This window comes from Bubalus kerabau, chromosome 4, assembly GCF_029407905.1.
Source record: "Bubalus kerabau isolate K-KA32 ecotype Philippines breed swamp buffalo chromosome 4, PCC_UOA_SB_1v2, whole genome shotgun sequence".
NCBI classification, from domain to species: Eukaryota; Metazoa; Chordata; class Mammalia; order Artiodactyla; family Bovidae; genus Bubalus; species Bubalus kerabau.
Window position 1 is genome coordinate 6,807,649 of NC_073627.1, and position 27,649 is coordinate 6,835,297.

The 27,649-nt window shown below is 52.4% G+C and overlaps 1 protein-coding gene and 1 long non-coding RNA gene across 2 annotated transcripts; one reads left to right on the forward strand and one right to left on the reverse strand.

Moving 5' to 3' along the window:
• Positions 1 to 651: 651 nt before the first annotated feature.
• Positions 652 to 27,626, forward strand: LOC129648591 (dynein axonemal intermediate chain 2-like). Its single transcript, XM_055575044.1, has 12 exons — positions 652 to 1,403; positions 3,868 to 4,029; positions 5,652 to 5,773; positions 10,263 to 10,405; positions 11,376 to 11,489; positions 16,302 to 16,441; positions 17,725 to 17,847; positions 21,492 to 21,715; positions 23,205 to 23,340; positions 23,913 to 24,059; positions 24,885 to 25,112; positions 26,941 to 27,626. Exons 1-12 carry the CDS (start codon positions 1,221 to 1,223, stop codon positions 27,067 to 27,069), a joined length of 1,851 nt encoding a protein of 616 aa, XP_055431019.1. The 5' UTR covers positions 652 to 1,220; the 3' UTR covers positions 27,070 to 27,626.
• On the reverse strand, positions 10,056 to 18,556 carry LOC129648592 (uncharacterized). The gene is made up of 3 exons (XR_008712802.1): positions 17,960 to 18,556; positions 16,687 to 16,858; positions 10,056 to 10,628 (listed from the first exon to the last, which is right to left on the reverse strand). It is a non-coding gene; the product is annotated as an uncharacterized LOC129648592 (long non-coding RNA).
• Positions 27,627 to 27,649: the final 23 nt, after the last annotated feature.

A 27,649-nucleotide genomic window follows, 5' to 3' on the forward strand; every position in this document is an offset into this window, starting at 1 on the left:
AATCTCTATGTTTTGAAGGGACATTCCAATTTGAGAAATGTTGGCTGTGAGATTAAGAGCCCTCGCTTTAAATTGGTGGTTCTCATCCTTGGCTGCATGCTGAGAGATTATGATTTAATTAGTCTGCAGTTCAGCCTGAGCATCGTGGTTTTTTCCAGAGCCCTCCAGGTGTTTCTAAGTGTGTGGCCAAGGTTGAGAATCACTACTGTATTTTCGTTTGTTTGTTTTGGCTGTGGGATCTCAGATCAGGGACTGAACCTGCCCGCCCTGCTGCGATCCATTTTGAGTCATCTTTTTGTATGGAGCGAGGTAGAACCTGGGGTCATGCTTTTGCCTGTGAATGTACAGCATCCCCAGCATCATCTTTTTAAAAGACCATCCTCTCCCCATTGTGTTCTTAGCACCTTCATTGAAAATCAATTGACCATAGATATAAAGGTTTATTTCTGCGCTCTCAATTCCATTCCATTGACCTAAGTGTCTGTCCTCATGCCAGCATATCACTCTGTCTTGACTATTCAGGTTTTGTTTTTTATTTTAATGTGGACCATTCTTAAAGTCTTTATTGAATGTGTTACACTATTGCTTGTCTTCTGTTTTGGGTTTTTGGCCTGTGGGATCTTAGCTCCCCGACCAGGTATGAAACCCACACCCCCTGCACTGGAAGGCCACGTCTTAACCACTGGTCCACCGAGGAAGTCCCTATTCATGGTTTTAACAAATGTTTTCTGACAGAGTAAGTGAAATCATTGTCAGGTCCAGTGTGCTGCAGGGAATTTAATTCAACATAATCACCATCAATATTCCTTCCTTGCCTCTGGATAATCATATTAGCTCAGCAAAACCTGCATCATTTGTGAGTTAGAGCTCTGGAGTCGGGTTGACCAGCGGCAACACTTGTTGGCTCTGTGGTCCTGGGCAAGGCATTCTGGGTACCTGTGAATATCAGGTTCCTCCAAAGTGGACTGGTGATCTCACTGTCCACTTTAGAGGGCAACTGTAAGAACCAAGCAAGATAATGCTTAGTCTGTAGTCATCACTCCATAGATTATTTTTTCAAATGCAGCTCAGGATCTGGACAAATCCCTTAGGAGCCTTCCCCCCACAACCAGAGAGGAAACACGGAGCCGCCCTCAGTGGCGGGGCTCCTGGAGACCAAGAGGTAGCCAGCTGGAGGCCCTCACCACATACCCTTCCCCATCCCTGCAGCAGCCGGTACCATGGAGATTGTGTACGCATACGTGAAGAAACGCAGTGAGTTTGGGAAGCAATGCAACTTCTCCGACCGCCAGGCAGAGCTGAACATCGACATCCCGCCCAACCCCGAGCTGGCCGAGCAGTTTGTAGAGCGGAACCCGGTGGACACGGGCAGCCAGTGCTCCACCAGCATGTCGGAACATGAGGTGGGTCCCTGAGCCAAGGGCCGGGCCAGTGGAGGTGTGGTCTGGCAGGGTTGTGGGTCAGGGCTGGTAAGTGGGACTGCGTGACTCCATTCCCATGGGAAGCCAGTGGACCAGTGCGGATGCTGGATGTGTGAGGGCAGAATCACCCCCAATCTCAGCTTGGTGCCCAGGGTCAGGACAAGCCCCAGTACCAACCACTCCCTGGGCCAGGCGAATGCAAATCAAGATCTCCTCTCTCTGGCCTCCCCTCTAAGACTCTTCCTAGAGTTGTTTTAGGCATTTGGTGCAGCTTTTGAACTGTGGTGCTGGAGAAGACTCCTGAAAGTCCCTTGGACAGCAAGGAGATCAAACCAGTCAATCTTAAGGGAGATCAACCCTGAATATTCACTGGAAGGACTGGTGCTGAAGCTGAAGCTCCAGTATTTTGGTCATCTGCTATGAACAGATGACTCACTGGAAAAGTCCCTGATGCTGGGCAAGACTGAGGGCAGGAGAACAGGGCGTCAGAGGATGAGATGGCTGGACGGCATCACGGATGCAGTGAATGTGAACCTGGGCAGACTCCGGGAGATGGTGAGGGACAGGGAGGCCTGGCGTGCTGCAGCCCACGGGGTCGCAGAGAGTCAGACACGACTGCGCGACTGAACAACAGCAGCTGGGAGAGGCATCTGAGGGGGCCAGGGATTCATACCTACAGGACCTGCCCAGCTCGTGAAAAAGAAACGGTCCCACAGAACGTTCTGGTCACAGGTGCCTCTCAGATAAGAGAACTGAGTGTCGTGTTGCTGTTCAAAACCCAAGATTTCTCCTGGTCTGTCCGAAGTAGGTGATCAGCTCCTGATTATGTCAACAACTGCCGGGAGAAGATTAGACTGAGGGGATGACCCTGTTGTCATGTTCCTAAATCAGCGGCATGAAAATCACACTGATTTGGCCAAAACACGTGATGAGTGTTTCCAATAACTTCCAGTTCAAACACACTGACTGTCCTGCTTCCCCAGGGCCAGCTGCTGTCACTGGGGCCAGAGCAGTCTTGTTCACGGGAACTTCCTAAACAAGACGACAGCCATGAATTCCATGGCACGCTGGGGTCTCCAAGGCCAGTGACTCCGCCCTGTTGAGACTTGTCGCTTTCGTGAGAAATGGCTTATAAAGGAAAAGGAAGTGAGAGTGAGAGCTCAGTGAGTGTGGATCTCCATTTGGGGTATTGAGAAAGTTCCGGAACTGGATAGTGCTGAGGATTGCACCCCATCGTGAATGTTCTTAATGCCACTAACTTGAGCATTTCTTTAATGGTCAGAATGGTAGATTTTCCCTGGGGGCTCAGACGGTAACGTGTCTGCCTACACTGCAGGAGACCCGGGTTCAATCCCTGGGTGGGGAAGATCCTCTAGAGAAGGAAATGGCAACCCACTCCAGTACTCTTGCCTGGAAAATCCCATGGACAGAGGAGCCTGGTAGGCTACAGTCCACGGGGTCGCAAAGAGTTGGACACGACTGAGCGACTTCACCTCACCTCGCTTCATGGTAGATTTTATTTTTAAAAATATTTGTGTATTAATTTGGCTGCCCTGGGTCTTAGTTGTGGCATGCAGGATCTGGTTCACTAACCAGGGGTTGAACCCAGGCCCCCTGCCTGCATTGGGACTGCGGAGTCTTAGCCACTGGGCCACCAGGCAAGCCCCAAAATGGTAGACGTGATGTTATATGTATTTTATGAAAGTGTTAATTGCTCAGTCGTGTCTGACTCTGTGACCCCAGGGACTGTAGCCCACCAGGCTCCTCCGTCCATGGGATTCTCAAGGCAAGAACACTGGAGTGAGGTAGCCATTCCCTTCTCCAGGGGATCTTCCTGATCCAGAGATCGAACCTGGGTCTCCTGCATCTCCTGCATTGGCAGGCAGATGCTTTACCATCTGAGCCACCAGGGAAGCACATGTATGTTTTATCACAGTTGAAAAGATGCGGGGTGAGGGGACTGCAAAGGAGGCAGGAGGTAAGTTTAAAGGGCAAAACTGCATCTATGCCGTCCTCGCTGCAACGGAGAATGAGCAAAGCAAATCCAAACTCTCAAGTGTTCTATGCTTTGATTCCCGTCTCACTGTAAATGGTAGATTAGTCACTTTGTTCTTTGGGGTGTCACAGAGCAGATGGGTGGGTGGGCTCCTCTGGGTTTTTAGGGTTGAGGTCAGGTCAGAACTGGATTTCTCCAGGCCGCCGGCATCAACTGCAAATTGGCTGTTACTAACTCCACAGGCTAGCACGTTCATGGCCGCCTGCGACCACCTGAGGACCAGAAAGTTCCTTGCTGGTACCTGAAGACGTTGCGGCTCTGGTCAAGGGTACCTCACGAGGCCCTCCCTGAATACGCAGAGCCCAGGGACCCGGGAGCCCCGGGACTCTGGTTTGCAGAAACACGCTTCCACCAGGGCCAGGCTCTTCTCACCTGTGACTCTCTGTTTAGGCCAACACAGAGCGCTTTGAGATGGAGACCCGGGGGATTAACCACATCGAGGGTGGCTGGCCCAAGGATGTGAACCCCCTGGAGCTGGAGCAGACGATCCGCTTCCGGAAGAAGGTGGAGAAAGATGAGAACTACATCAACGCCATCATGCAGCTGGGCTCGGTAAGGCTTCGTTCAGCTCGGCCAGTGTCTCAGCCATGACTGCTTTCCCAGCTGCATGTCAGGCTCAGCAGCTAGCTCCTTGAGGCAGGACACCACGTACCATATGGAACCTTCGGTCTGGGAGCAGGTAGGCAGGTCCCCACAGCAGACCCAAGGGTAAGGCAGGGAAGTCCAAGGACTGAACAGGTTTTAGGAGGAATCGGGAAAGTGGGAAACCCTCTGGGCAAAGGAGCCCTAGCCAGCAGCTACCTGCCAATAGGGGTCATTCATTCATTCATTCAGTCAGCACATTTGGATGGAGCTTCTAGCCTTTGCCAGGTGCAGTAAAGATTGCAAAAATGAAATTCACATATATCCCACCCTAAAGAGTTTGTGAGCCACCAGAGGCCAAAGACAAAAACAGAGATATCACAGTATTATCAGGGGCTCCCCAGGCAGCTCAGAGAAGGCAATGGCACCCCACTCCAGTACTCTTGCCTGGAAAATCCCATGGACGGAGGAGCCTGGTAGGCTGCAGTCTATGGGGTCACGAAGAGTCGGACACTTACTGAGCGACTTCACTTTCACTTTTCACTTTCATGCCTTGGAGAAGGAAATGGCAACCCACTCCAGTGTTCTTGCCTAGAGAATCCCAGGGACAGCAGAGCCTGGTGGGCTGCCATCTATGGGGCTGCACAGAGTTGGACACGACTGAAGCGACTTAGCAGCAGCAGCAGCCCCAGGCAGGTCAACAGGTAAAGAATCCACCTCCAGTGCAGGAGACAGAAGAGATATAGATTCAATCCCTGAGTTGAGAAGATTCCCCTGAAGTAGGAAATGGAAACCCCCTCCAGTATTCTTGCCTGAAAAAATCCCATGGGCAGGGGAGCCTGGTGGGCTACAGTCCATGGGGTCTCAAAGAGGGGGGCACAACTGAGCACGCACATACCACACAATCTCACATTGAAAGGAAGGCTGTAAGGAAGAAATGCTTTGCTATTTGCCCCATGCGGAGGGAGAGTTGGTTTCCTGCTGAAGGTATCAGGGGAGCCTTCCTGGAGGAGGAGGCCCTTGAACTTGGGATTTTCCTTGTTGGACATTTGGAATAATGGGGGAGGGCCTTCTGGATGGAGGAAACAGGAGATGGATGCTATATACAGAGTGGCTACTAATTCCGTTTGGCTAGAACTGTGTTTCTTCACCTTTTTTTTTCATTGCTGTCTCTCAACAAGCCTTTTTAGACATTCCCCCACCCCAGTGAAAATGTAATACCAAAGGTGTACTGTATATTTACGTACTATATGTGTGTCTGGGAGGCCTGGCGTGCTGCAGTCCATGGGGTTGCAAAGAGTCAGACACGACTTAGCAACTGAGCAACAACCACAAAATGTATGTCTGTACTTTGTACAAAAAAAAAAAAAAAAACGTGATATTATTTTACCCCCACGAAGCAATTTGAAAACAATTGGAACCAATCTCCACCCTTTTGCGGGGTAGATGTTGCCCCCATTGAAAATTCGTGGCCTGGAAGGAAGGCAAAAGACTGCGGGATGTCTCTCCTCCCTCCCAGACTCCATCTCAGCCCTGGTCAGGCTGAAAGGACCTCCCTTTACCACTAAGGACTCCCGCTGTGTCCCCCGCAGATCATGGAGCACTGTATCAAGCAGAATAACGCCATCGACATCTACCAGGAGTATTTTGACGACGAGGATGCGGTGGAGGTGACGGACGAGGCCCCGTCAGCTAAGACCATCAATGTTTTCAGGTACCTCTGTAGCCAGGCAGGTGCCTGGCCGACCTCTGTCACCCCTGTGGATGGGTGCTTCCAAAGGGGACCCCTTACCCATCTCTCCATGCTGTGGGGATAATGCCCTCTGTGCTCTGAGCTAAATAAGGGACAGAGCGATCAAATGCCCAGTAGATAAGTGGTCCCTACCTTGGAGGCAGGCCTGGTGGGTGGAAAGGGAGGAGAGAGTCCGTCTCAGGAAAGAATAAAGCAAATTTGCAAAGCTGAGTACACGTGGGGTCGATTCATACTGTGTGGGGAAGGTCCAAAGCACCAGACATCCGTGATCTGGCTGCACTGTGAGCAAAAAAGACCCTTGTCCCAAGCACTTGGGAGTCTGCCTGGAATAACCTCCAAGGACAGCAGTGTAACAGAAGCTTAGCCCGGAGACGTGTGTGAGATCACTGGATATTCACTGCAGCAGGGTGTGCACTAGCCAGAGACTGGGAGTACACTAAACCCATCAGTAGGGTCTGGTTCCGGCAATTCTGCTATGCCCGCACGCTGACTACCACTCAGCCATCTGAACGAATGAGGCAGCTCCTTAAGCAAGAGTTTCTGAGATTGCTGTGTGAAACCAAACCAAATCAAGACGCAGAACCGTGTGTAGAAAGCACTACATTTTGTTGAAAATACACCTAGGTAAAGCAAACTAAATGTCCAATGACAGATGAATGGATAAAGAAGATGTGGTACATATACACAACGGATATTACTCAGCCACTAAAAAGAGCGAAATAGGGTCACTCTATAGAGACGCAGGTGGTCCTAGAGTCTGTCATACAGAGTGAAGTAAATCAGAAAGAGAAAAACAAATGTCGTATGTTAACACACGTATGTGGGAATCTAGAAAAACGGTACAGATGAACCTCTTTGCAGGGCAGGAGTAGCGATGCAGAGGTCGAGAGCGGACCTGTGAACACGGTGCGGGGAGGGGAGGGGGAAGTGGGAGACTGGGACTGACCTGTGTCCACGATCACGCGTAAAGCACAGGAAGCTCGGCTCGGTGCTCTGTGATGGCCTCGAGGGGTGGGAGGGAAGTCCAAAAGGGAGGGGATGTCTGTATACATGTAGCCGATCAATTCATCATACAGCAGAAACTAACACAACGCTGAAAAGCAATTATGCGCCAAAAGAGAAAATCAAATATACCTATGTATATGTGCATGTATATATGCATATATGTATACGTATGTATATACGTGCAGGTGTGTGTTCTTGAATATGCAGAGAAAACCTGTGACTTTGGAAGCCACTAACTAGCATCAAATGCCAACTCTAGGGGATTCATTTTGCCACCTGGAAAGTGTCTGACCCAGTCCGAGCACGACCAGCAAGGACTCTTCTGATCCAGGGCTGAGTCCTGGTGGGCACTGCAGACTTCTAGCAATGGGCATGCAAGAGAGGGGCCAGGGCGGGGCGGGGGCCGCCTTCTCTGCTGCCAGCATCTGACCTTACGTATGGACACCCGAGAGGGCTGATGCATGAGGAATCATCACATCCAACCTCCACGTTTGACAGACGAGGAACCTGGCCCCGGGGAGGAGACGTGCTCAGGGCTCTCAGCGGGTGGGTGACCCAGCCAAGGATGGGACTCAACCTGGGCTGCTGCTGCTCTAGCCGTGCCCCCAGGGAGGAGTGAAGTGGATGAGTCACACGACCAGAAACTTATTTCATTTCCTCCTTTTGTTCATGTCTTCCGATGACTTCCATGACAAAGTGTCAGCTTGGGACCATCACGTCTTTTTCTTTCAACTTACTTTCTCAACGTTGGCGTATAATTGCTTCACCGCTTGTGTTCGTTTCTGCCGCACAATGCAGCGAGTCAGTCATAGGCATGCGCACATCCCTCCTTCTTGGCGCTCTCTGCCCCCGCCAGTCCCGCCCCTCTAGGTCATCACCGAGCTCCCCGTGCTGTGCAGCAGGCTCCCACTTGCCAGCTCCTTTACGCATGGTAGTCATGGTGTGTGTGTGTCAATGCTCTTCTCTCAGTTGCCCCCACCTTCCCCCTCTGAGTCCACATGTGGGGCCATTAAGTCTTTAATGTTTTTTTCACTCTTACACATTGTCTCTCCCCTTTCATTTTTTGAAAGTGAAAGTGAAGTCGTTCAGTCGTGTCCAACTCTTTGCGACCCCGTAGCCCACTAGGCTCCTCTGTCCATGGAATTTTCTAGGCAAGAGCACCGGAGTGGGTTGCCATTCCCTTCTCCAGGAGATCTTCCCAACCCAGGGATTGAACCCAGGTCTCCCGCATTGTAGGCAGACTTTACCATCTGAGCCACCAAATTGAGCTAATATTTTTTTGAGCAGTTGTTTTTTTTCCCCAAAGAAAGAAAGAATTATTACTTGCAACAAGTAAGGAGAACACCTTGGATCTTTCCCAAAGCAGCCTCTCAAGCAGTTTTAGTCCCCAGCAAAACGGATCAGAAAGTACAGAGAATTCCCACACGCCCATCCTCCCCCCACCCACAGGGCCTCTCCCCCCAGCAGCGTCTCCTGCCTCCCCCACCCCGTAGGTGGGACATTTGTCACAGTCAGAGCGCAACACAGGACAGCGTTACGCCCTGTCCTTAGTCCGCTCAGGCTGCCGTCTCAAAATACTATCACTTGGGTGGCTTACCAACAACTGAAACGCATCCCTCATCACTCTGGGGGATGCAAGTCTGAGCGCAGGGTGCCAGCAAGGTCAGAGTCTGTGTCTCGTGAGGACTCTCTTTTTTTTTTTAACTGCTTCTCGAAACTTGTGGGATCTTAGTTCCCTGATCAGAGATTGAATCCAAGCCTGCAGCAGAGAGAGCACCAAGTCCTGACCACTGGATGTTTCAAAATTCTCACGGCTCGATTTTTATTAATAATTCAGAGACAGCCGCCTTCTTGCTGAGAACTCACAAGGCAGAAAGGGTGAGGGTCTCTCTCGACCCTCTTTTGTAAGGGCACCGATCCCATTCATAGGGGCTCCACCCTCACAGCCTAATCACCTCCCAAAGGCCCCACTTCCGGATACCAGCACACTGGAGATTAGGCTTCAACACAGGAGGTTTGAGGGGATGTGCTCAGCCTCCAGCACACCCCGAGTCTGTAGTTCACATTAGGGCTCCCTCTTGGTGTCATAGATGGCAAGACACAGAATAGTTTCGTTGCCCTGAAAGTCCCCTGTGTTGACATAGGAAAAAAAATGGTTACTAAAAGGGAAAAGGGGGAGGATAAATCGGAAGTCTGGGATTAATAGATACACACAACTATATGTAAATAAATAAATAACAAGGACCTGCTATACAGCACAGGGAATTATATTCAGTATCTTGTGTGCTCAGTCGTGTCCAACTCTTTGCAACCCCATGACTGTAGCCCACCAGGCTCCTCTGCCCATGGGATTTCCCAGGCAAGAATACTGGAGTGGGTTGCTATTTCCTACTCCAGGGAACTTTCCTGACCCAGGACTGAACCCGTGTCTCCTTCGTTTCCGGCATTAGCAGCTGGATCCTTTATCACTGAGCCACCTGGGAAGCCCCTGAATATCTTGTAATAACCTAAATGGAAATGAATCTGAAAAAAAATGTGTATATATATATTTCCTTTGCTGCACATCTGAAACTAACACTGTAAATCAACATATTTCAATTAAAAAAAAAAAGTCCTCTGTGGTCCCAGTGGCTAGGACTCCAAACTCCCAACGCATGGGGCCCAGGTTCAATCCCCGGTCAGGGAACTAGATCCCTTGTATCACAACTTAGACCCAGTGCAGCCAAGTAAACAAAAATATATTTTTTAAATCCCCTGTATTTTACCTATTTCTCCCTCCCTGCCCCTAAACCCTTGGTAACAACTGATCTTTGTACTGGCTCCGTGGTTGTGCCTTTTCCAGAATGTCATATAGTTGGAACCACACAACATATAGCCTTTTCAGATCGGTTTCTTTCTCTTAGCATTAAAAAGAAATGAGCTATCAAGCCATGAAAAGACATGGTGGAAACTTTTTAATGCTGAGTAATAACAATGTTGAATGTACCACAATTTATCCACTTACCTACTGAAGGGCATCTTGGTTGGTTCCAAGTTTTGGCAGTTGCAGATACTACTGCTGTAGACCTCTGCATGCAGCCTTTTGTGTGGACAGAAGTTTTTGATTCAATTGGGCAAATACCAAAGAGCCAGATTCTTCATCTTCCCTCATAGTTTAATATTAATGAGAGATCAAGTCTCAGGCGCAGAACTTTCAGCAAATGAAGACATCAGACCGAAATTTAAAATTTTATTTCCATTCTCTCTTTTTTTATTAGTTTTCTTTGTGGTTGTGAGATCAGTTTTCCAATTAAGGGTCCTAGAGGCTTTGTTTTTAAAGTAAATTTCTTCTAGTGAATATTTAAAGACGTTTGAATTCTTTTAAGAAAAAAAAATGAGCAAATATGAATAGGAAGTCTGGGGATCCAGACACTCTGGTCTTCTGCCCTCTCGCCCTCCTCTAAAGGGACCCCCAGGAAATTAAGCGGCCAGCCACACATGTCTCCTGGCATCCCGATGGCAACAGGAAGTTGGCAGTGGCGTATTCTTGCTTGAACTTTCAACGGGCACCCGAGGGCATGAGCAACGAATCGTACATCTGGGACCTGGGTGAGGCTCAGAGGGGCCTGGGGACCCGGGAAGGAGAGGGAGCCCGGCAGAGGCCAGCGAACGCTCTGGGGGAGGTGGAAGAAGCGGGCCTGTCGGGGGGCTGGTCCAGCGCCGGGATCCCAGGAGCCTGGAGGAAGCCAACGTCTTGTCCTGTCCCTGCCTGGGTTCAGATGCAGTCAAGTGAAGCCACAGCAGAAGCAGGAACTCCCTTCATTTCCGGATCCTGAATCAGGGCATTCAAGACCAGACCTGGAGTCCCAACTCTGGGCCCCTGAAGAGCGTATCAGAGAGTCCCCAGCAGTCTGAGAAGGGACCCGGGGGGAGGGAAGGGGACCCCCCTGTCCTGCCTGCCGGGCACTTGTCCCTAATTTCTGGCCAGTAGGGCAGTGTGTCCACCCGGGAGCGGGGACCACAGTGGACAAAGGGGCTCACTGCACAGGCATAGCCTGTCAGGGGGCAGGGGGCGGGGGCTCCACGCTCTCAGACGTCGCTCGTCGCTGTCATTGTGAAAATGAACATTAGCTCTTGGTAGCGGTGTGGGAGCCGAGCACGGAGCGAGCACTTTCCACTTTTGAGCCGCTCAGCGAACTCTTACTGCCCCCCGTGGGCTGACATTATTGTCCCTCCATCATTCTCTCTGCTGTACACACAGGGCAACTGGTTCACAGAAATCACGGGAGAGTTAGCGTTCTGTAAAAGCCCTAGGGTCAAAACCTCATTTTATACTGACCTGGGAGATGGAGTAGAATGACAGTCACACACACACACACACTTGATTCCCAAAAAATAACATCTGTAGAAGAACCTCTAGGGCTAGAGGCTGGTCACTGAGGACCAGAGGTTGCAGCCCGGAGAGGGGCTTCCTAGCTTTGCCCCACTGCCCCCGACCTGGACTAGGGGTTGAATTGTTTGACTCTGTCCTTTTCTTTCCAGGTCTGGTAGTATATATATATTTTTTTCTGCCTTATAGAAAACCCCAACAGGCCAGAAATCACCCTAAAGCCGTCTTCTCCTCTTGTCACCTTGGAGTATAACCCCAAAGATTCCCACGTGCTCCTGGCAGGCTGCTACAATGGGCAGATCGGTAAGGAAGGCCCCCCCCACCACCACCCGGGTGCTTAACCAACCTCTCCCGGGCTCTGAGGCAGCGAGGCTCCGCTGCGGTCCAGCCAGGGTCCACCTGCCAGACCAGGCTTGCTGTAGAGGACAAAGTCGGGGTGGTGGGGTACTTCCTGAAGCTTTCAGGCGTCAAGGTGAGACAAGTTTTGTTGCTGCCTCATCAGTGTCTTCCGGAGAAGGCAATGGCACCCCACTCCAGTACTCTTGCCTGGAAAATCCCATGGATGGAGGAGCCTGGTAGGCTGCAGTCCATGGGGTCGCAAAGAGTCGGACGCGACTGAAGCGACTACACTTTCACTTTTCACTTTCCTGCATTGGAGAAGGAAATGGCAACCCACTCCAGCGTTCTTGCCTGGAGAATCCCAGGGACGGGGGAGCCTGGTGGGCTGCCGTCTATAGGGTTGCACAGAGTTGGACACGCCTGAAGCGACTTAGCAGCAGCAGCAGCAGTGTCTTCATTTGTAAAAGTTCAAGTGAGTCTGAAGTTCGTTCAAAATTAGAAGTTAAGAAAAAGTACAGGTCGAGTAAAGTCAAGGAACATTTACTGCACCTGCCCTGGACCAGGGCTTCCCTGGTGGCTTGGACGGTAAAGAATCTGCCTGCAATGGGAGAGATATGGGTTCGATCCCTGGGTGGGGAAGATCCCCTGGAGGAGGGCATGGCAACCCACTCCAGTGTTCTTGGCTGAAGAAGTCCACGGACAGAGGAGCCTGGCGGGCTACGGTCCATGGGGTCGCAAAGAGTCAGACACGACTGAGCGACTAAGCACACAGCATTCCCTGAGCCAGGCTAAGGCAACTAGAGGCAAAGGCTGGTGACATCACTGGGGAGCTCCATCTCGGGAGAGGCGGTCAGGACAGGCTACCTGACACGGTGGGTAATGTGTGCCAAGTCGCTCGGTCCTGTCCCTCCGACCTCATGGACTGCAGCTCTTTAGGCTCCTCTGTCCATGGGATTCTCCAGGCAAGAATACTGGAGCGGGTTGCCATTTCCTTCTCCAGGGGATCTTCCCAACCCAGGGTTAGATCCTGCATCTCTTGTGTCTCCTGCATTTCAGGTGGGTTCTTTACCACTAGGGCCACCTGGGAAGCCCTTATATATGATAATGAGTGTGAGTAATACCAGCCGTACAGAGTGAGTGGAGAAGTGGTTCTTCCTCTTCTTTTTTTTTTTTGAAAGTGTTTGTGAAGAGTTGATATTCATTCTTCCTTAAATATTTGGTAGAATTCACCAATGAAGCCGTCTGGTCCGAGGATTTTCCTTATTGCTGGTGTTAAAAGAGAAAATTCAACCTCTTTATGTGTGACAGGTCTTCTCGTGTTTTCTGTTTCTTCTTGGATCAGTTTTGATAGCTTGTGTTTTTCTAGAATTTTTGTGTTTCGTCCAGGTAATCTCATTTGTCGAGATATAATTGTTCATTCTCTTACAGTCATTTCATTTCTGTGCGGTTGGCAGTAACGTCTCCTGTTTCTTTCCTAATCTTAGTAATTTGAGTGTTCTTTTTTTTCACTTGGTCAGTCTAGATAGGGGTTGGTAAAGTTTGTTTTCTTTTCAAAGAACCAACTTTATATTTTATTTTATTGAAGTTTCTAAGTTGGTTTTTATTCTCCATTTCATTTATTTCCACCCTAATCTTTATTATTTCCTTCCTTCTGCTTACTTTGGGTTTAACTTGTTCTTCTTTTTCTAAATTTCTTAAAGTAGAAGGTTAGATTATCGATTTGAGATTTTTAAACATACAGATGTTTAAAGTTATAATTTCCCTCTGAGCACTGTTTTAGCTACACTAAGTTTTTGTATGTTGTATTTCCATATTCGTGCATTTTGTATTTTCTAATTTCCCTTTGATTTCTCCTTTGACCCATGGGTTATTTAGAAATATGTTGTTTGCTTTCTATATATTTGTAAACTTTCCACTTTTCCTTCAGTTACTGGTATTTCTAGTTTTATTCTATTATGGTAAGACAAGATACCTTTTGTGATTTCAGTCTTTAAAAATCTGTTGAGACTTGTTTTATGGAATCTGTCCTGGAGAATATTCCATGTGCATTTGAGATGAATGTTTCCTGCTTGTTGCCATCTACGGCCAAAAACTCTTGCAGACTTTCCTGGAAGCCTCTGTGCGCGTTTGAGCACACTTTCAGCACATAGCCGGGCAGTTGTCAGTTTGGCCTTAGCCGCCCCACCGAGCCTGCAGGTCAGCCAGAGGTGAGAGCTGAGGGCCTCCCAGTTCTTCCAATACTTGGGCCACCTGATGTGAGCATCTGACTCATTGGAAAAGACAGTGATGCTGGGAAAGATTGAGGGCAGGAGGAGAAGGGGGCGACAGAGGATGAGATGGTTGAATGGCATGGTGATGCCAGTGCCAAACTCAACAGACATGAGTTTAAGCAACCTCTGGGAAATAGTGAAGGAAGTGAATAGTGAAGGAAATAGCGAAGCCTGGTGTGCTGCAGTTCACGGGGTCACAAAGAGTCAGATGTGACTGAACAGCAACAGCAAAGGTGTGCGCACAGCCCCGGGAGCTTCTAGTTTCCCGGGAACACGTCAGAGCTCTTCAAAGCCCCTATGGACAGCTCACTCTCCGGCTTTTCCTTTGAAGCTTTTCGGCTAGCCTGCTGTTTGCCCCACCTGTTATCCACCACTTCCGGACACTGCAAAGTTAATCAGTTGCCTGCAATTTTAATTATTTTCAAGACAGACTTGTTAAAAAGACCCTTTTCCCTGGGCAAGCTCTGAGTCAAGCTGAATACAGACAACTTTGCAAACGGGGAGGAGGTCTTCCAGGGAACCACGAGACAGGTCAAACAGTGACAACTCTTTGAATAGGAGACTTTGAAAGAGCTCCAGCTCCATTCTGCTCCATCCTGTGGCTGCCAAGATATTGGGTTTTTAACAGGAAGGCAGAGAGTTATTTTTCAAGGCTATCATAGAACCGGAGATTATAGCATCTTAACTGGGGCAAGCCAAAATGCAACAAAACTTACTGTTCTTATCAAGATTCAGCTATTTTTCTTGAATAAACACTCTGATTTGCTGCCAGCCTTTGGCTAATTTCCGGAGTTCTGAAAAAGTTGATTCTGATCATCGATTTTGCCAACATTCTCATGGCTTTTATGGAAGAGAGAATTCTCAGAGGTCCTCGCTCTGCTATTTTTGCTGGTGTGACACCCAGAAAACTGATGTTTCGATCCCATGTGAACTCAGAAGAAACCCGTCTCCATGGCCCTGAAGTTTCCTGCCTTCCGGCCACCCCTGGCCTTGGAATAGCCAAACTCTTAATCCTCCTGTTTGCGCCCCAGGCCGGACTCAACCAGGCATGATGAGGGGTCCCCTTCTGTCCAGGAGTAGGAGCCAGAAGGGCTGGGAAACTTCCCAGAAACTCTACGTGATCAGGATGCCTCCTGGCCTCCTGAGACCTCTGACCTCCCTCTTAGACCTGCTGCCCCCACCTCCAGGGAGCCCCTCTGTGATGAAATAGAAGTGGATTCCCATCAAGTGAAAGCGTTAGTCGCTCAGTCGTGTCCGATGCTTTGTGACCCCATAGACTGTAGCCCGCCAGGCTTCTCTGTCCATGGGATTCTCCAGGTAAGAGTTCTCGAGTGGGTTGCCATGCCCTCCTCCAGGGGATCTTCCCCACTCAGGAATCGAACCCGTATCTCTTATATGTCCAGCACCGGCAGGCGGATTCTTTACCACTAGCGCCACCAGGGAAGCCCATCAATCTCCCTGCAACTTTATCTGGGTGCTGGCGCTCTGAAAGACAGAAACGGAGTCACTTGGCCATGGTTTATTCAGGAGCCCTGCCTCGCTCATCACTCCTAACCCCTTTCAGTGGTTTTCTCTGCCAGCCAGACCAGCCCAGGCTCTTGGGCTCTGCTGTCTATGAGAAAGACACAGTGGGACCTGCCCTTGAGCACTGCTTTGCCGGAGCAGAGCAAAGTGAGCTAAGAAAACCCGTTTCTGGGCCAGACTGGTGCAGAGCCAAATGCCTTAGACTTGGATTCCATAAATCGAGATTTATGGATCATGGACTTCTGTTGTTGTATTACAAAACCAGCTTTCCTAGAAACAGCTCTGAGTAACAGGGTGGGTCCTCACCATACACTCGTGGGAAAATGAAGACAGAATCCATCAGGACAGAAAAATATATATAGATAAGCGTTGAGTCTTTCTTGGTAAAGCAGAAGAGATGAAGTCCTAATAATGAATCCAAAGAAAGGATAATCTCCCTCTGTGAGTTTCTTTTCCAGGCAGCAGCAGCAGAGGTACAGAGGTGAAAAGGGGATGAATGGATCCAACAGGAGAGATTTGCCTAAGTGTTTTTACTTTCCCCAGGATGGAGGTGCTCCTCTCTCTTTCCCTGCCTCCCTCCATCCTGAAGCTCCTCCTCGATCTTAGTTCCTCCTCACTTCCTCCAGGAAGCCTTCCCTGACTGCCTCCCTGTTGTCTCCCCCTGGAGCAATCACAACACAGGCTGTAACTTGGCAGATTTCCCTTCCCGTCTCCTAAGGACTGTGCCTGTCTGAGTCCCAGTGGCTTCCCCAGGGCCCAGTGTGATGCTCACTACATGTTAGGGGCCCTGATGGAATGAATGAAGTGAGCTTCAGGGGCTAGTAGGAAACTCAGGCTGGTTTGAACTTAGCCCTGATTCTTAAAAAAGCCCCGTATCTGTCAAACCAAGACAAGCAGCATCCCCCGATCCCGTGCTCCCTGCGCTAAGACAGGAAGCCTGTACCGCCAGCACCCACTACCCCCTCGTCTCCTTCCCCGCCAGCCTGCTGGGACACGCGGAAGGGCAGCCTGGTGGCAGAGCTGTCCACCATCGAGTTCAGCCACCGAGACCCCGTGTACGGCACCATCTGGCTGCACTCGAAGACAGGCACAGAGTGTTTCTCGGCATCTACGGACGGGCAGGTACGAGCGCTGGAGGGGCAGGGAGTGGGGAGCAGCAGCGGTCACACGGTCCCCCATCGGGATGTTTCCTTTTGCATTTTTTTGTAAAACTGAGCAGTAGGTAAAGATGCATGTGGAACACAAGCCTAAAGGTACAGGAGGGCAGGCGGTGAAGCCCGTCCTCCCGCCGCCTTCAGCCTCCCAGCCCCCCGTCCTCCCCCACTGCCTGCAGCCTCCCAGTCCCCCTTCCTGTGGCGCCCACTTACATCAGCCTCTCCGTCTGCCTCCAGGCTCGGTGTCCGCATACAAAGCACACGTGTGCGTCTCTGCACTCTTCCTGCGCACCTTGCACGTTGATTTGCACTTGATGTTTTTCATTCGGCATGTCTCAAAGATGATTTTGTATTTCATAAAGTGCTGCCCCCTGCCTGTTAAGGACTTAATAAATTATGGATATGCTGTAATTTATTTAAGTGGATTTTAATAGTTTGTAGTTACCAAAAATGTAGCCAAGAGTGTGTTGGAGGGGTTGAATTTTTTTGTTGGAGTATAATTGCTTTACAATGCTGTGTTAGCTTCTGCTGTACAACAGAGTGACTCCGCCATATGGATACATATCTCCCCTCCCTCTCGAGCCTCCCTCCAGCTCACCCGCCAAAGTCAGCACAGCACCAAGCTGCGCGTCCTGTGCTATTTGGCAGGTTCCCTCCAGCTATCTAGTTTACACGCGGCAGCGCATTTATCCCAGTTCGTCCCATTCTCCCCTTCCCTGCCAATGCCCACACGTTCCTTCTCTACGCCTGCATTTCTGTTCCTGCCCTTCAAATAGGCTCATCTGTACCATTTTCTCCCTAGATTCCACATATATGCGTTAATATACGATACTTGTCTTTCTGCACAGAGTGTATTTGCATATAGATTACCGCATACACATGAAGCATGTGCAAACACAGTGCATACACATACATTCCTGGCAGTGGAATTTCTGGGTCAAAGCATATGTGCGTTTTGAATGTTGCTATATATTGCCATATTGTGAGGGGTCTTTAAGGATACAGACTCCAGGGCCCACACCTGGCAGTTTTCACTCAGTAGGTCTGTGGTGAGGCCGCCTGCTTCTGGATTTTAGGGACCTTGCCCAGGACTGACGATCAGCCAGGACTATGGACCAGAAGAGCAATTCTCAAAACACGCCTGTTCCCTCGGTTGCTGGGTGTCTGACACCCAGTGTCTGGCCCTGGGAAGGTGGAGGGGGTAAGAATTGTGGGACTCCAGGCCTCAAAGTCGGCTCCTCCTCCCATCAGGTCATGTGGTGGGACATCCGGAAGTTGAGCGAGCCGACCGAGGTCGTCATCATGGACATCACCAAAAAGGAGCATCTGGAGAACGCCTTGGGGGCCATCTCCCTGGAGTTCGAGTCCACTCTGGTGGGTGTCCCCTGCCCTCCCTTTCCCACCTTCCATGGCCGGGGCAGCCAGAGCCGAGGGCAGGCCCGTGGCTGCTGTATCAGACGCTCGCGGGCCCCAGGCTGCTTCTTACCTTGTGCTCTGGATGGTCCTCTGTGGTCCTCCTAGACCTGTGTAGTCTTTGCAACCACTTTCCAGCAGGGGGCAGCAGAGTAAAGGCAGAAAGCCCCTTTAATTCACCGAGTTCCCATTTGGCGAGTGTCCCCGCTGATCAGAAGGCGAGCCTTCTGACTGCACGGGATTCCAGAGACGCTCCATGCTGTAAGAAGAGCCCTGTCCAGGATTAGCATCCGGACCCCAGGCTCTGCTCTGTACCTGACTCATGTCCTCATGTGGGGCCCTGGGCTGGCAGCTCACCCCCTGCGGGGGAAGAGGAGGTGTTGGAGAGGAAAATGAGATGAGAGGAGGCTCCTGGGCAAATTGATCACAGATGGCATTTAGTAACTAAGGAGGAGCAGTAAAGAAACTGCAAAGCAGAGGGCTTTGCAGAGCAGAGCCCTGGTGATCCAGTGGCTAAGAATCCACCTTCCAATGCAGGAGACGCAGGTTTGATCCCTGGTCCAAGAACTAAGATCCAATATGCCACCAGGCAGCTAAGCCCACACACCGAAACTCCTGAGCCCGAGTGCTGCACCTAAGACCCAACACAGCCAAATAAATAATCTAAAAAAAATAGAAGAAAAATAAATAAGAAATAGTGGCTTCCCAGGTGGCTCAGTGGTAAGGAGTCCGCCTGCCAATGCAGGAGACTCAGGTTCAACCCCTGATCTGGGAAGATCCCACGTGCCGCAGAGCAGCTAAGCCCGGGTGCCACGATTATTGGGCCTGCGCTCCAGAGCCTGGGAGCTGCTACCGCTGAGCTCACCCGCTGCAACTGCCGAAGCCCGCGTGCCCTGGAGCCCGTGCGCCACCACGAGAGACGCCGCTGCAGTGAGAAGCCCACGCGTCGCAATGAAGAGTGGGCCGCGATCGCCACAACCAGAGAAAGACCTGAGTGACAGCGAAGACTCAGCATAGCCACAAATAAAACATAATGAGAAGAAACAGCAAAGCAGTCATGTGGATGTGTCCAAGGAGGGAGGCTTCTGGAAGCTCAAATGAAGATTCCCTCCAAAGCAATAAAATGACCTTCCCGGACGGCTCCTGGCCTGACCCCCTCCTGGGATCGTCACTGGTTTGCCTCCAGGCCGACATCATTCCCAGGCCCTTAGGAGGTGGACAGGCTCTGACCTCACCCTTGCCCTGGGAGCACCTCCCCCACCCCAAGCTGGGGGATGAATGTGGTGGGGGAGGTGGACGACAACTTTACTGGACATCCCCCACCCCCCAAGCCCCGGGCTCTGTGGGGAGGACTCAGAAAAAGGTTCTGTCTTGGAATCAGAGATTTCTAGGCCAAGTGCTAGACGCCGTGACCACACCATTGCTGGTCCCCACTTGCCCCCCGCCTTGTCGCCGAGTGGGCACTATGTGCTGGCCTCCTGTAGCCGCTGATGCGATGAGCTTGTGTAATCACCCACGACCGTCTTGCAAGCTAATGGGATTAGCATTATCCCAACTTTGCAGATAAACAAAATGAGTCTTTAGTGGGAAGGTGAGTCACGTGCTCCAGAGCAGGGAGCAGCTGGGACTCAAACCCAGGGCTCTGGCTGCAGGGTGGGGCTCTCCACTCTCACCCCCACCGAGGGGCCCTGGAACTGGCGTTCTTCCTTACTTTTCTGGGCCTCTCAAGCTTTTTCTCTTCATTTTCCTTTAACGCCCCCCCCAACCCCATTTATGGGACTTCCCCGATGGCTCAGCAGATAAAGAATCCTCCACCAATGCAGGGGACACAGTAGACGTGGGCTTGATCCCTGGGTCGGGAAGATCCCCTGGAGGAGGAGATGACAACCCACTCTAGTGTTCTTGCCTGGAGAATCCTCCGGACAGAGGAGTCTGGCGAGTACAGTATGGGGTCGCAAAGAATCCGACACGACTGAGCAACTAAGCAAGCAGGCCCTCCATTTGTAGCCCAGCCGTTCTCTTTAATTGTGGTAAAAAAAAAAAAAAAAAAAAGAAATTTAAAAGCACCTAATGTAAGATGTACCACCTTAACCATTCTTTTTTAAAAAACTATTTATTTGGCTGCGTCAGGCCTCAGTTGCGGCACGCGGGATCTCCGTTGCCTCGAGTGGGGTCGCTCATCGCAGCACATCGACTCTCTAGTTGTGGCTCGTGAGCTCGGTTGCTCCACAGCATGTGGGATCCTAGTTCCCTGACCAGGGATTGAACCCGTGTCCCCTGCACTCAAGGTGAATTCTTAACCCCTGGACTACCAGGGAAGTCTCCACTTTAACCATTCTTAAGTGGGCAGTTCAGTAGTGTTAAGTATATTTACACTGTGGGCTCTCCAGAACGAGAACTTTTTCATCTTGCAAAACAAACTCTGTATCTTTTAATCAACTAACTCCCCATCTTCCCCTTCCCTCAGTCCCTTCGACTTTCTGTCTCTATGAAATTGACTCCTCCGGGTACCCATTCACTTCAGTGAATTCTTTTTGTGACGGGCTCTTTTCACTTAGCACAACGCTCTCAAGGTTTATCCACAGTGTGGCACATGGCAGAATTTTCCTTTTCTTTTTTTTTTTTTTTGGAGGCCAAATAGTATCGCATTGTATGAATAGACCGGGGTTCCCTGGTGGCTCAGATGGTAAAGAATCTGCCTGCAGTGCAGCAGACCCAGGTTCGATCCCTGAGTCAGGAAGACTCCCTGGAGAAGGGAATGGCTACCCACTCCAGTATTCTTGCCTGGAGAATTCCACGGACAGAGGAGCCTGGCTGGTACAGTCCATGGGGTCACAAAGTCGGACACGACTGAGCGACTAACACAAGCACGCGTGAACAGACCACAGTTTGTTTTTCCACTCATACGGACACTTGGGTGGCTTTTACCTCTTAGCTGTTGTGAGTAAAGATGCTATGGAGGGACTTTCCTGGTGGTCCAGTGACTTAAGACTCGGAACTCCCAACGCAGAGCCCAGGCTCAATCCATGGTCAGGGAACTAGATCCTGCATGCCCCAACGAAGACCCAGCACAGCCAAATACATTTTAAAAAACAAAGCAAAGAGCAAACAACCAAAAAAGTCCAGCAACAATCATTAGACATGGGTGTACAATGAAGCCGGGTTTGCAGTGAGTAGTAGCCGGAGGCTGGAGGCGGCTCTCCTGGACTCATGGGTCACAGTGTTCATTCAGTCATTAACTTCGTGTGTAAACAGACATTCAGGATCTTTTTTTGGCAAAATGCTCGGTGCTCACATGATGCGTGAGGGGCTGGTGATGCAGCTCTAGGGAGCAGATGACTGGGGGGCTTCATCACTCGTGGGGCCCTTGAGCAGGTGCTAAAGAAGGGTGGGATCTGCTCAAGCTGACCAACAGTGGGGGCGGCCCCCCAAAAGGGGCGGGGCACAGCTCAAGCAGAGGCTTAAACCAAAGGCACTTTCGGCACCTTTGGGCCCCCACCCCGCTGGTCCCACCGCTCTGGCCCTGGAAAGCCGCTCTCCCTGCCAGCTTAACCCTGAGCTGACGTTTCTTGCCGCCTTCCACTCACGCATCACCCCCTCCACAGCCGACCAAGTTCATGGTGGGCACGGAGCAAGGCGTCGTCATCTCCTGCAACCGCAAGGGCAAGACGCCCGCTGAGAAGATCGTGTGCACCTTCTCAGGCCACCATGGCCCCATCTATGCCCTGCAGAGAAACCCGTTCTACCCAAAGAACTTCCTGACCGTCGGCGACTGGACCGCCCGCATCTGGTCAGAGGACAGCCGGGAGTCGTCCATCATGTGGACCAAGTGAGGGGAAGATTGAGGTGGGAGAGGGGTGCCAGGGCTGGACGGGACAGGGGGGCCTGGCCCAGCCCTGGGGGGCTCTGAGCCTCTGTGTCTCCACCCATAAAAACGGAGAAAACATTTCTCTCCAAACATCCGAGCCAATGCTAGGAAAGAGCTTGATTCAGCGACTTCAGAAAGGGAATCAGCTTCAAACTGCCCACTTGTCTGCTGATGGACATTGAGCTTGTTTCCATATCTTGACAATTGTGAAGAATGCAGCAGTGAGCATGGAAGGGGGGCAGGTGTCTCTTAAAGATCCTGCCTTCAATTCCTTTGGATAAAGACCCAGAAACGGGGGGCTTCCCTGGCAGTCCAGGGGTTAAGACTCTGTGCTTTCAGTGCAGGGGATGTGGGTTCGATCCCTGGTCAGGGAACTAAGATCCCACATGCTTCGCAGCCGAAAGAGAAAAAAGACCCAGAAACAGGATTGAGGACCTTCCATACTGTTTTCCACGGTGGTCGCACCAATTTGCATTCCCACCATCAGTGCACAAGGGTTCTCGTTCCTCCACATCCTCACCCACATTCATCTTTGGCTTTTCTAATAATGTAGCCGTCCTCACAGGTGTGAGGTGATATCTCACTGTGGATTTGGTTATCTTCCTCCACTGATTAGTGATGTCGAGCATCTTTTCACGTACCTGTTAGCCGTTTCTTTGTCGTCTTTGAAGAAATGTCTGTCCATGTCCTTTGCCCGCTTTTTTAATTGGGTTGTTTTGTTTTGTTGTGCCATTGACGTGTACGAGTTCCTCATCTATTTGGGGTGTTAAACCTTTATCAGATATCTGGTTTGCAAATATTTCCCCCCATTCCTTAGGTTGCCTTTTCATTCTGTTGACTGTTCCCTTGGCTCTGCAGGAGCCTTTTAAGTAGATACAATCCCACGTACTTATTTTTGCTTTTGCTGCTTATGCTTTTGGTGCCAAATCCAAACATTCATTGCCAAGGCCACTGTCAAGGAACTTTTACTCTATGTTTTCTTCTAGAAGCTTTATGGTTTCAGATCATATGTTTAAGTCTTCAGTTCATTGTGAGTTCATTTTGGTATGTAACATAAGGGTCCAGTTCCATTTTTTGCTGTAGAAATCTTTGAAAATCAAGGTTAAATCAAGTAGGCAGTATAGCCCTCTCTTCATCTGAATAGTGTGAACGTTTCTGGGCAGATTTTCCTTCCTCCAACTCCTTTTCAAGTGAGTCTCATGGCCGGGGGACCGGGCCCAGGCCTGTGCCCTTGAGTTAGGTATAGAGAAACACCAGAGCCCTTTGCAGTGCAAACTGTGAACCGTGGCTGGTGAGGCTGGCACGGCCAGAAGTCAGACACCAGGAAGAACTTCCGGGCTGAGACCCAGGAGCCGGGGAGGGGCTGGATGAGCAGGGTCTTGGCTCAGCAGGCTCTCCCTGCATCCCACTCCCTCCGTGGTCCCTGACCGGAGGTCCTGGCTCCCTACAGGTACCACATGGCTTATCTCACTGATGGCGCCTGGAGCCCCGTGAGGCCGGCGGTTTTCTTCACCACCAAGATGGACGGGACCTTGGACATCTGGGACTTTGTGTTCAAGCAGTGCGACCCTGCCCTCAGCCTGAAGGTCACGTGCACCCCCCTCCCGGTGCATCCACGCCCTCAGAAGCCTGGCCTTTCCTCCTGCCAGGCCTGTTCTGGCCAAGCCTGGGCCGAGCCGAGCCTCCCAGCTGAGCCAGCCTTATCTTATCAGCAGAGGCGGGGCAGAGACCTGCAGGGAAAGAGCGGGGCTGGGGAAACTGCAGAATGAAAGGGGCGCTGGAGGGCCTTCCCTGGCAGTCCAGTGGTTAAGACTCTGCCCTCCAATGCAGGGGGCACAGGTTCGATCCCTGGTCAGGAAACTAGGATCCCCATGCCTGTCTGTGTGGCCACTAAAAAAAAAGGAAAGAAGTGAGGCCGGACTGAGGGGGTGGGTGTGGTGGGCGGGGTACGGTGGGAGATGAGGCTGGAGTGAAGGGTCTTGCAACCGACTTTAGGGTGTGGACGCCCTCCTGTGGGCTGAGGCTGGGGTCCCTATCGGTCGGGGAAGTCCCCAGGGGTGTTTGAATGGGGCTGCCGGCCTAAGCCTCCCCAAGTACCAGATGACCAGACGAGCAGAGGGTGACGTGGCTCCCGCGGGTCTGCCCGGCCCTCCAGCAGGTCTGTGACGAAGCCCTCTTCTGCCTCCGGGTGCAAGACAACGGGTGCTTCATCGCCTGCGGCTCCCAGCTGGGGACGACCACGCTGCTGGAGGTCTCCGACGGGCTGTGCACCCTCCAGAGAAATGAGAAGAACACGGCTTCCTCGGTAGGTGCGGGCCCCCGGCGAGGCGGGCACACTGGCTCCGGTCCTGGCCTGGCCCCCGGCCGAGCGGGCTGGTCAGCGAAGGGCAGACGCGCTTCCACTGCCTCCTGGGAAGCGGGTGGACATTCGGGGGTGGGTCAGGGAACGGGCCTGAGAAATGGGTATTGGCCGTGTCTGAACCTGCCCAGGCTTCACCACTCAGGAAGTCCAGCAGCCCTGAGCAAGTCTCTTGACTTCTCCAGGCTTCAGGTTTCTTCAGCTGCAGATCCAAGCGGTGTGACTCGGTCTTTTTGTCTAGTTGTAAACAGTATACATTTGGGGCAGCCGAGCCTGTCTGAGGAAGACTTAGCTGATACCAATGGTGAAGCAGCTAGAAGGGACTGCTCGGGGGAAGGGGGTGCTGGGGCGCTGAGATTCGTCACCCTGGCCGGGAGTCCTGAAGACGCCTCCCCAGAGCCATGGGGTACCCAGAGGAGTTGAAACGCCCTGGTGTTGAGATCCTGGGAGGCCCTCCTGGCTCCGCCTGGTGTGCAGTCCCACCACTGAGCTGGTCCTCTGGGGGTCCAGGGACACCGTCTTGCACACCCCCAGAGAGCATGCTTCACACCGGCGTCAGGCGCTTGGTACTCCTTGGAACTGCGTGACTTGGCATCCCTGCTCCCCTCCTCCCAGCTCCAGTATTTAGCCCCTGCTTTCTTGCCATCAGCCGGGAGCAGGGCTCTGTGGGGCTGCCTTGAGCAGAGTGATGGGAGCCCGCTGGCCCCCCTGCGCTGGGAGCCGGGGCCGCCCACCCGCCACTCCCATGGCCTCCCTGTCCCTGTGCCCCAGATATTCGAGCGCGAGACGCGGCGGGAGAAGATCCTGGAGGCGAGGCACCGCGAGATGCGCCTGAAGGAGAAGGGCAAGGCCGAGGGCCGGGACGACGAGCTGAGGGACGAGCCGCCCATCTTGAACCTGGAGGAGCTGGTCACCAAGGCCGAGGAGGAGTTCTTCGACATCATCTTCACGGAGCTGAAGAGGAAGGAGGCGGAAGCCATGAAGAAGCAGCCCAAACCTGTAGGGGCCTCGCGCGGGGGCTCGGGGTGGGCTGGACGGGAGGGAGCCACGGGGCCCCGGCTGCCTGCCTGCTGACCTCCTGGGCGGCTCCAAGAAAGTGGCCCCACCAGGCAGACCTTCATTTGTCCATCTGGCAAATGGGGAGAGTGACTTCCTTCCTCCTGGGGAATTCTAAGTCTCCAAACAGGCTTTCGGCTCCCTGAGCTTCTCGGAATCCTCTGCCCACACCCCAGAGGGCACCTTGAACTCCATGCAAGTGACCAACTGGATGAGGACCCAGGGCTACATGAGCCATGAAAGGAGAGGGGGCCTGGAGGCCTGGAGGGTGCAGAGGGGGCTGTGAGGTCCGTGGTGACCCCACCTGGCATGAGGGGGTGAGACTGGTCCTGAGCTCGGCCATCCACGCAAAAGAGTTGGCCCAACTTAGAGTCGACCAGACAGCGGCATCCAGCCGTGGCCCTGTGCCAAAGCACTTTCTAGCTGTGTCGCCTGGGCTGGTCACTTCACGTCTTAATTCCTTCATTCCATCTGGAACAGAAGGAGGCTGAGTGAGGAAGGCGGTGTCTGGTCACCTTCCAGGCCCTTCTGGGTACCAGGGGGCAGAGGAAGGAAAAGATGTGGTCTGCCTAGACCATTACCTTCAGGGGCCCAGGGATAAGATGCTAAGATGCGAAAGAGTAAAAGCCCAGCGTGCCAGGGAGAACAAGTGAGCGTGGAGCAGCGTCTGCCCTTGTCGGCAAGATTGGCTGCCTTGTTAGGGGAGGAAGGAAAACGCGCAGAGCAGCTCAAGGGACTTGCCTGGCGGATCCAGTGGTTAAGACTCCATGCTTCCCCTGCAGGGGCTGCAGGTTCTATCGCTGGTCAGGGAACTAAGATCCCACATGCCACTCAGCCCAAAAAAGAAAAGTATTGAGAAGTTCGAGACTGTGACAACAGAGTGCTGGAGCAGGGGTGAGGCCATCACCGGCCCATGGAGCCAGCGCCCAGCAGCAAGAGGGGCTGGGTGGCCAGTCCTCAGGCAGTAAGGGAGTGGCCAGGTCCGAAGGTGGGTGAGCATGCAAAAGAGCCGCCGGGTCCATCTCATGACTGCTCCCCGCATCTGTCTCCCTGTCGCTGCGTCTCGAGACAGGTGGTGACTTCTGTGGGTGCATTTTGCATCTGGAAATAGTCGGATCTGGGCCGCCTTATTCTCCCACCATCCGGTGATCCGGGGCAGGGGTGGGGGGCATCAAGGCGAGGCTGGAGTCTAGGCTTTCTGACCCCATAGCCCAGGCCTCCCCCCAGCCGTCCACGCTGGGCTCTCCAGAAGGTCTGCAGACAAAGTGCAATGCGGCCACTGATTCCGTGCCTGCTGTACTCTGAATGTGCTCCCCACAGCGGCTGGAGCACTCTGGATGGAGACACTGACTCTCAGAAGGGCTTACGCTTCACTGAGCCTGGCCCCCTCCCTCTGCTGCTCGCCACAGGCTTCCTGCGCATCTCTGCGTCTCTGCACTTGGCCAGACGTGCCGGAGTCAGAACAGAGAATCATCTGCTGGGTCCTCACCTGAATTATTTCTAATCCCAGCCACTGCCCTGAAGGAATCACACCTGGCTTTAGGGCAGGGGGCCAAGGAATCTCGGGGGAGGTAGCTCATGGCCGCCCAGGCAGCAAGCGGCAGGTGCCTGCCATCCATGCCCGCTGGAGCCGAGTGCCCTCTCAGTCCCTGAGGCCGTGGCGCTGGCTACATGGCCTCCTGGGTGCCAGGCATTCCCGGGCTCAGAGGTTAACGTCCCGATGCGAGGAAGGCCTGCCCCCCACCAACGAGTCTCTGCTGTCTTTCCGTAGCCGAAACAGCCAAGCCAGGAGACAGATGAGGAGGTGCAGGGAGAGGAAGAAGCGGAGGAAGAAAGAGGCGACGGTGAAGGGGAGGAAGGAGGCGGTGAAGAGAGTCCAGCGCTGGGAGGTCAGCCCTGACCGGAGCCCAGCTCTCACACGCGCCTGTATCCCATCTCTGGGCACTGCCCTGGTGTTAACAAGTGGGAGCTGACCGCCTTCCTTAAAGGGGACGGGAGGGGCGAAGGGACTCCAACCCAGACCCCTCGCCCTACAGATCCCCGGTCCCCACCGACTCCCCGAGACCCCTCAGAGGGAGGGAAGGGGTGCAGGTTCATCCCCAAGCTGGTCCTCAGCCAAGTTCAGCCAGCTCCCCTAACCCCACCATCCCCGTGGATTCAGCTTCTCGAGGGCTGCCCCGATGAGCATCTCCCTTCACAAGCCTGCAGAGCCTCCCCCAGGGCTGGCCACGGCCTCCGTCGGGGCTTGGGAAGGCCTGTGGGTGGGGAAGGTGGCGGGGGTGGGGGGGTCTCTCTTTCTCCCTTACTGAACCTCCCCATCCACATACGGCTGGGGAACACAAAGCCTGTCCACTTCTAAGATGTCTTTCCCAAGCAACTTCCCTGGGAGACATTTACCTCCAAAAGGGTGAGAGACGACGCATGAAACCAACCAGGTGAATACAGCGAGCTTTCTGCCATCTTTGTGCTCGTGAAGTTCA